General features: G+C 37.2%; 1 protein-coding gene across 2 annotated transcripts in view; it reads right to left on the reverse strand.

Annotated features, from left to right (window-relative positions):
* The window catches only part of LARP1B (La ribonucleoprotein 1B), a 28,054-nt gene extending 20,424 nt beyond the window's left edge, over positions 1–7,630 (reverse strand). For both annotated transcript variants that reach the window (XM_087963147.1, XM_026667010.2), the window contains exons 1-2: positions 6,860–7,630; positions 1,944–2,005 (exon numbers count right to left, since the gene is read on the reverse strand). In XM_087963147.1, the coding sequence (XP_087819273.1) occupies positions 1,944–2,005; positions 6,860–7,211 (414 nt within the window). In that variant the 5' untranslated portion in view covers positions 7,212–7,630. The remainder of the gene's footprint in view (positions 1–1,943; positions 2,006–6,859) is intronic.
* Positions 7,631–9,094: the final 1,464 nt, after the last annotated feature.

Here is a 9,094-nt window from a genome sequence, read left to right on the forward strand (position 1 = left end):
AGCATTCTAAAACTTTTAAAGATTTGGATGAATAAATGGCTTCAATATAGAGCCTTTACGTGTTCTCATAAGGCAGGCCTTAGTTTTGGGGACCACGAAGAACCGGCTAGGCCGTCTTTTCGGGTGAACAAATTCCCCCTTGATCCTCGGATGGGAGGACAACGAGTAGGAGACCCCGCCACTTAAGTCCTCTCCCTTACTGAAAACAGGCCTTTTAGATCTGGAAAAATAGGGCTCCCAAACGAGCCAGAAGACATTCAGGCGCTCCTGGGCCGCCTTTTTCATGGTAAGTAATTATTTTAGAAAGGGCGAAAGCATCCTAAAAGGGAGGTGCGAGAGAGCAAGCCGGTTAAAGCAGGATAAGGTTCTGAAGAAGGAACAAGAAAGACAGGAAGGGATGAGAAGTCCTAAATGGTGGGAGCAAGATGTTAAGAAGCAATTTTTTTAGAGATAATGAATAAGCTTTATGGTTAAAGGGATTCTAGCTTCAAAGGTACATAAGACTGCATTTTTTATACTTTCGTGCCGCCTCCTTAGAAGTAAACTAGAAAATTAGAAACAATATGTAACTCTAAATGATAAAATATTTAACATGCTCATTAGGCTGAAATTTTTTCTTAGCCGAGGCTGACAGGAGTACCTCCAGGGCCGAAACATAATTCAAGATTGTGATTCCTGTCTGCCCAGGCGGATCTGCGGCTTGAAAGCATAAGTGTCCCTAAAGGCATGATATTTAATTGAAATGGATAAAATGTTTAAGATATAAATTGATTGTTAATATTAATGATTAGAATATAGTATACTAGGCGAAATTTTTTTGTGAAATGAGAATTGAAGTAGAAGAAGGCAGGGGTACTTTTAATGAAATAATGGGCGAGTTATAATATATGATGAGGGATATAACATATAACTATGGAAAATAGGTGCCTCCCATAAAAGTTGTGATTTCGTGAATTGAAAAGTAATGATTTAAATGTTTAAGATATGAACCACCTCTCGAATATTAATACTAATGAATAGATTTGGTATTATTTTGATAATATAGTATAATTTTAGAATGTACCAGACAGAATCCCAATATATGTTATGTGTTTTATATTAAGTATTATAAATGTACGGGAAAGAGATAAAGGCATCATACTCCATATAGTGTGCAGGAGAAGTTTTTTTCTTTTTTTAAAAAAAGGAAAATAAAGGGCTGGCTGGAATAGAACAGACAAAGAATAATAAATATTATGATATGAATTGAGAGGAGATAAATAAAATAAAATAAAATTGAGAAAATTTAAAGGAGAGGAGAAGACATATAGAAAACTGAAAATGTTAATAAGATATGAAATGGTATGTAAAATGAATATGAATTTGAATTTGTGTCTGTACCAAGAGTTTTAACCCGGGACTAATCAACTTTCAGATAAGAGATTTTTATGCTTTTATGTTTTGTTTTATGTGTATCTATGTATTGTTTGTCTTGAAAATAAAACTTGTTTTTTTTTTAAAAAAGAAAATATGAAAAGCATTCTAAAACTTTTAAAGAAGCACTTAATGTAATAAATGACTTCAATATAACAGCCTGTATTATATTTTCTGAATATACCTAACTACGCAAAGATCATTCCAATAAGTCTCTATTTTAAGCACACTTCTAATCAAACTAACTCCTGGATTTAATACTTTTCTAAATATACCAATCAATAAATGATTAAAACAATTCTAATGCTTAGCTATATGATAAAAATACTCACTAATAATAGCCTTTTTCCTAAGCATAAATCTTGTGTTATACACTTAAGCCTTTTTACATTATTTTGTAATTAAAAACAATGGACAAAGTGTTTAGGATAGTTATATACATTTTATAATCAAAGCTAAAATATAAATATAAACACAATAACTGAATTTTTAATAACAGAATATTGAATTTAAATTGTATCGATACATACCTTACTGGGTTTCTTTATCTTCAACTTTCCTGCTTTTATGACTTTAGTAGAACACTGCAGTTCTAAAATAAAGGAAAAGTAGTTAAATCAATGAAGTTTGATTTAAACTGATTCAGTTGAATAGTACTATATATTTAGCAAGTATGTATAGCATCAACTTAGCTGTACATAATTTATTTCTGAAATAGTTTACCAATGTATTTCAAGATTAATGTTTCTTAGAAAATATGAAATACAGTATTTATACGTACTTAACAATAGTTTTAAAAATACATGCACAACCAAGATTTGGTCTGCATTGCAAAAAAGTAATTATCATCTCACAGTCTTTATGGCATTGAATTATGAAAGTATTTCAAAAGGGAACAAACAAATACAGTATATCACAAAGTACAGCTATCCAGCAATCTTAATTAATAAAAGCACTAAAATAAAGCTATTGGGAACAATAGATAAAAATAATGGATAATCTCCAGAGAAATGCATAGTTAGAATGTAATTATCATTTGTTTCTTTGTCTCATTTATTGTTTATAGCAATCACATTTCATTCAAAAGAGAAGGGGGGGAGAGAGAGTGTCTTTGTACTGACATATTTGTAAATGGTCATTAACTGAGGTAGTTGCTAAATAAGGAGTGTTCCTTAAAGCTGTGTTCTAAAGATGAAAGTTTCTGTGTGTTGTGATATAAAGAAATTGGGGAGGGGGGGGGCTAAAAACCCATAGAAGAGCTTGTTGCTCCCACTGCCATTCAATGCCACTACAACTCCCAGTATCAGGGCTCTCACAAACAGTTTCAGATGTCTTGGAAGCATTTGAAAGAAAAGAGAGTGAGAAAATAAAAAACAACTCTCATTTTTATTTTTTCTTAAAATCTCTGTTTCATATGTTAATAAATATTGAAAATACAATTGCAAGCATAGTTATGTTTTTTCCCCAAATGATAGTAATTAGGAAACATTCACAATTGTTTTTGTTATTGATTAAAAATTTTATGAAGCAAAATAAAAGTTTTCCTATCTAAATTACTTTCACTAAATTATCCTGAGTAAGTTAATGGTGAGAAAAGAAACCAAACCAGTAAAGATAAAAACCTCAAAAAGAACCTTTACAAAGAGTTTGAGAAAGCTGTTAGAAGAGACATTCCAACTTTCAATCGGACACTGATTGACAGTTAGTAAATAATTCAAAGGAGATCTAACAAAATTGGAAAGTACATGCTGAAATAATGCATAGTAAGGATGCCAACATTCAGAAACCTTAAAAGATGTTCCTTAATTACAAGAACCTCTAATACTAGAAGATAAAGTTAGATCAGCGTTCCGGTCATTACCAAACAGGAAGCTACAGGAACTGACAGAATATCCAATGAATTATGGCAAACAATAAAAGAAGAATTATTAAAGTTCTAAATAAGCTATACAATATCAGCAAATCTGTAGAATGACGAAGTGGTCAATAGATTGGAAGTTATCAATCAACATTCCAATCCCCCCCACACCAATAAAAGGAAACTTAATAAAGTGTGCAAACTAACTTACCATATCCTTAACACTATATGCTAGTAAATACTGGTAGCAAGTAATGTTAAGGATCATCCAACGCTGATTAGAGACCTGCATGGAAAAAAGATACCAAATGTTCAAACTTTAGAAAAGGCAGAACATAAGACATTATTGCAGAAGGGAACATGGACAGAAGATGATGAAACAGAGGGGCTCTACGTTGTCGAAGGAGTGCAACAAGGCTGTATACTCCGTTTATTTATTCAAGCTATGTACCCAATGCTATTAAGGGAAGCTGGATTGGAAGAAGTGTGATTTTAAAATTGAAGAAAGAAACTTTAGTGACATGAATTATGCTGATGAAACTACTCTGACAGCTGAAAATGCAAAAGATATGCAAGCTCTAAGTAATAAAAGACAAATAACACAGTGAAAAAAGCGGCTAAAATAAAATATAAAGACAACCATAGTAATGATATCAGGCATAAGCAAGTCTTAGAAATGACAATGAAGGTAACAAAATAGTGGATCACATATGTCTTTTATGGGGCACTTGGGAACGAAGCAATCTGCTCTATCCAAAGCAAATGATCATTTGAGTAGCACCAGACATAACAAACACAACAGGGGAAGATGCAGACCTGTAAGGATGTAGTAAAATATTTTATACTAATTTGAATGCCTTCAAGGCATAGGTCACATTAAATACATGAGGGCACACTAAAAGAAGAGGTGGTTGAAGACTTGTTAGGATCTTTGATGATTTTCTCTGAGGATTCCTAGAAAAGTAGAAAAATACTAGAAAACTGAAGAATGATAAATATAGTCCACCTCTGAAAGAGAAAGGGGAAAAAGGAGGATCCCAATAATTATAACAAGCCTAACATCAATTCCTGGAAATATGTCAGAACAGGTAATAGAGCAAGCCACTTATAAGCATCTCCAAGACAATATTGCTACCAAAAACATGGCACTGTCAAAAATAATGTGGGACAAAACTCTTATGACAGGCTGTGGTCCATGAATAAGAAGAATTCTATGGATATACATTACCTTGATTTCATGAAGTTTTGGACAAGGATATGACCTTGTCACCTAACCTATTAAGTAATTTGAGCAACACTTCAGAAAGATAGATTCGCAACTGGCTGACTAATTGCACATAAAGTCAGCATTAACTTGGACAGTAGTCACCAGTGGGATCCCACATGAGTTCTTATTAGATTCTTAATCTTATTTTATTAATGACCTGGATAATGGGATTGGTGAGCTGTTCATCAAATTTGTGGATAATATTACATTGAGACATTTGGCCAATACCAGGATGATAGAATGAGATTATAATTTAATCTTGACAGATTGGAAGACTAGGTTGAGAAGAATACAATGTTTTTCAATGGGGAAAAATGTTGGGGAGAGAAAACATAGAATACCCAAAAATAAAGGATTCATGGCTTGGAAGTAAAGGACCATATCACAAAAAAAATTGGGTGCAGTCATTAACAGGAAGATGAGCATGAACTAGTATGGCAAAACAAATACTTGGAAGTCTAATGCAATTTTGACTGCAATAATATTGTATCAAAGACATATGAAATCTTATTTCCCTTTACTCTGCATCAGCAAGACCACATTTGGGGTACTGAGTATCTCATTTCCAGAATGATATCGTCAGGTCAGAATAGGCTCAAGAAGAAGGTGATGAAGATGATGTACAGATTTGAGAATATGCTCTATGGGGAGACAAAAGGAAGTTGGGATATTCAATATAAAGGAAAAACCAAAGGAAAATATGTCAGCAGTAAGGGACATAAAAGGGTGCCATAGGGAAAATGATCAGAAGCTGCTTTACATAGCCATACTTTATATAAACTGAAGCTATTTAGATTTTATTTAAACCTTTCAGAATTCTAGGTTTTCATAAAAATATGTAGCTTCATAATACAAGCAGAAATTAGAAACATCCTACTGTAATATCAAATAAATCAAGAAACATATATCAGTCCAAAATGAAATACAGATAAGTCCATGACTTATACTACAATTGAGCCTAAAATGTCTGTTGTTAAGTGAGACATTTGTTCAATGAGTTTTGCCCCATTTTACAACATTTCTTGCCTCAGTTGTTAAGCAAATCACTGCAATTGGTAAGTTAGTAACCTGGTTATTAAATGAATCCATTTACTTTGCTTGTCAGAAGGTTGCAAAAGGAAATCACATGACCTTGGAACACAGCAACAGTCATAAATAAGAACCAGTTGCCAAGCATCTGAATTTTGATCACATAATCATGGGGATGCTACAAAGTTCGTAAGTGTAAAAAATTGTCCTAAGTCAGTGCTGTTGTAACTTTGAACAGTCACTAAGTGCACTACTGTAAGTTGAGGACTACCTGTATTAGTACCTATTGGGCTGAGGCAATGGCTACTTCAAAATCACTCAGCAAGTTTCCATGACTCAGGGTGACCAGACCCTAGACTTCCCTATTACTCCAAAACCTTAAGCATACTTTATTATAACTACTGGATTCCGCCATCATCTAAAATCTAGTTATTTGTAGTTTAAAATATTTTTAATCTTCATTCAGCAGAACATCAATATTCTTCTAAAAAATGTTTGGCAAGCTGAATCACTGTGTTGCTATGACTATTTCAGTAAATATGATTAAAGTTTGAATCAAAGTTCAAATTCTCAATGGAAAGCATTCCCTTTCCGCCCATGACTACACCACCAACTAGTCATGGGATGGAATTAGTGTAACTAATAAAATAAAATAAAATAAAAAATCACAGGTTTTTCCACATTAAAAGTATGTGGCATTTGGTTCAAAAAACAATCAAACCAGACAACTACTTCACTCCCATCTCCATGATTTCTCTCCAAAGACCTCCAAATGTCAACTATAAATTCTAGCGGTTTTGTTTCCAGTTAGACCAGGGGTCTTTAAACCTGGCCACTTTAAGACATGTGAACTTCAACTCCCAGAATTCCCCAGGCAGCATGACTGGCTGGGGAATTCTGGGAGTTGAAGTCCATAAGTCTTAAAGTGGCTTAGTTTGGAGATCTTCGAGTTAGACCTTCATATCTTCTTCGGTCTTGCCTAACTCCCAAAACCCGCCACATCCCGTCACGCTCAACTTTCCTAATCTAACCGCGTGCCTAAACTTCGAACGGCTTCGAACATTTCTTAAGGTCGGCTTGGCAAATACCCCACGCCTTTTCTCCATAGCTCGTGTTACTTGGGGTCAATACGAAAGAAGGAAGGGCTTTAAAGAAACCCGAGCGCGAAACGCCGTGATTCCCACACGTACCCCAAGCCAAAAAAAAAAAAAAGTAGCGCTGTTACTCAATTTGACAACTTCTCCCACCTAACGTCACCCCACCCCCTCCACCTGCACAGCGGCCTTTCTCACCCGGATCCTGCGAAGTGAACTCGCCGCCCGAAGAAGCGTTGGAAGGAGATAAACTACTACCGCAGTTGGGGGGAGGCTTCCAACGCGTCCAAGGATTCTCTTTAGGCGGCGGTGCCTCGACCACCTGACACTGCTGCGGCCTCCCCCGTGGCCACTTGTCGTTGTCCTCGTCGTCCTCTTGCTGTCGTTGCAACTGCAAACCCTCGGCGGAGCCACTTTCCCGGGAAGCTTCAGTTACTTGGCCGGAAGGAAGCAGGAACGGTTCCCGATGGTTCTCTTCCAGGAACCAGGCCCCACCACCGTTCCTCTTCTCCTCACCCCGAGATGGTGGCGGCGGGACAGCCGCTGACATGCCGAGAAGGAGCCGCCGCCGCAACGCCCGGCACACGCCTCTCCCTCCGTTCCCTGCTGGGCAGCAGTAGGGAGAGAAGCGGGGCGTCGAAAAATCGGAGCGAAACTGAGAGAAGCAGCTCCGTGCTGCAAGCCTGGGCCGCCCCACGGGGGCTGAGGCTGGAGGGGAAGCGCCCCCCCGCCCGAACAGCGGCCTCCGGCGGCGGCGTTGTTCATACACCTCAAGGGGTGGTTCAACCGCCACCGCCCTACGGCGGGGAGGAAGGGAGAGAGACGGTGCGTGGCGCGCGGGGAAAAAACAACAACAACTGGGGTTCCCGAAGAGGAGTTGGAGGGGGGTTAAGAGAGTCAGTTTTCGAGGGCCTGGTGAACACCGTCACAGCTGTCGCGTGCGTGCTTTCTCGCGCCGGGGAGGGGCGGGGTGGGTGGGAAAGGGGCGGGGATAAGTGCACAAGGAGGGAATAAAAGGAAGAGGAGAAGGCGAAGAACTGGTAAGCAAGGCGATCGCTAGGAGGAGGTGGAGTCTTCAAACTCTTCGATCCGTTGTGACATCACAACGGCCAGCAGCTCAAGAGTGGAGCGGATTCTTATTTTTCTTATTTGGGCGCGGGGACGGGGCGCGACGGGGCGCAGGTGGTGGAGAATTTTAATCGAAAGGGATGAAACCTAATTTTTCGGCCAAGAACCTCTGAATGGGAGGTCAGGAGGAAACGAACTTGTCCTGACAAACAGCCTTGGAAAAAATGAATCTAGGACTTGTGAATACCTCTCTCCAGCGAGGTGACCACTTTTTCACTACGATTTGTGAATCAGTGAGGTTCATGCGATTTTGCCATGCTTGACTGCTTTCGAAGCAAAAAAGCACGGGGTGCTTTGTCAAATGATCCTTAATTGAAATAAAGAGACGAGAAAATGAAATGTTGGATTTCTGAAAATTACACTGTTTTCAAGGCATATACTACTTTTTAAGGATCTGCGCTGGAATGCTTGCCTGAATGTTGAATGCTAGATTTTCTTTTTCCCTCTTTTCAAACACTTCCCATCTCTGCAGGATTATGGTGGTCCTGTCGGAAGATAATCTTTCAGTACCTTAGGGCGCAATTCATCAGGTCTTGGTAACTTAAACTCGAAGTAAAAAAAAAAAAAAAAAAAAGGAAAGTGTTTCCTGGACATGTTTTTATCACTTTCAAGTTCAGTCCTGCCCTTTTGTTATGCTGCTTGCTTTTTTTGAGGAACAGGATTTGTTTTTGAGAAGATGAGTTGAGCAGTTCCACCTTTCTAATTATTTTTTCGGTAGTGTTAAAGCAGACCTTTTGTTATTCGGATAGCTTACTAATATTAAGCTTAGATTGAGCTTTTGTTTCCTTGATATGAGTTCTAAGTTCTAGCTATTTGTATCATTCTTTTCTAATCTAATCCTTTTTCCATTTCTTGAATGCTGATCCAATTACGATGAACTGAAGCGGGAAATAAAAATAGTTTCAGCTTCCTTGTCACCTCTTCCTCTATAGGATTTTAACCAGTTTTGCAAATTTACTTCAACACAATTTAGATGTATTCCTATATGATTAGAAACTTAAAAACATTTTAATAAATACAGGAATCTATTTTATGAAGCCTACAAAATAAGTCAGAGATGTTACTTATAATTGTTTGAAAATACATCCATCCTGTATTTATACGAAGGATATAGTATAGTCCAGAACAGGGACTATACTATAGCAATCAAACATTTTAATATAAAATGATGCCATCTCAGTATTTGCTGAAACCAATAAATTCATAACTTACTTTGATAATCTAATTCAGATACTGTAATTATACAAAATTGTTAGATGATAAATATATGAAGACATTTTTATAGTATGCCAAACATTTTGTAAG

Source organism: Notechis scutatus, chromosome 4 (assembly GCF_049901735.1).
Source record: "Notechis scutatus isolate UNSWTSFEM ecotype Mainland chromosome 4, rNotScu1.2, whole genome shotgun sequence".
Classification (NCBI taxonomy): Eukaryota; Metazoa; Chordata; class Lepidosauria; order Squamata; family Elapidae; genus Notechis; species Notechis scutatus.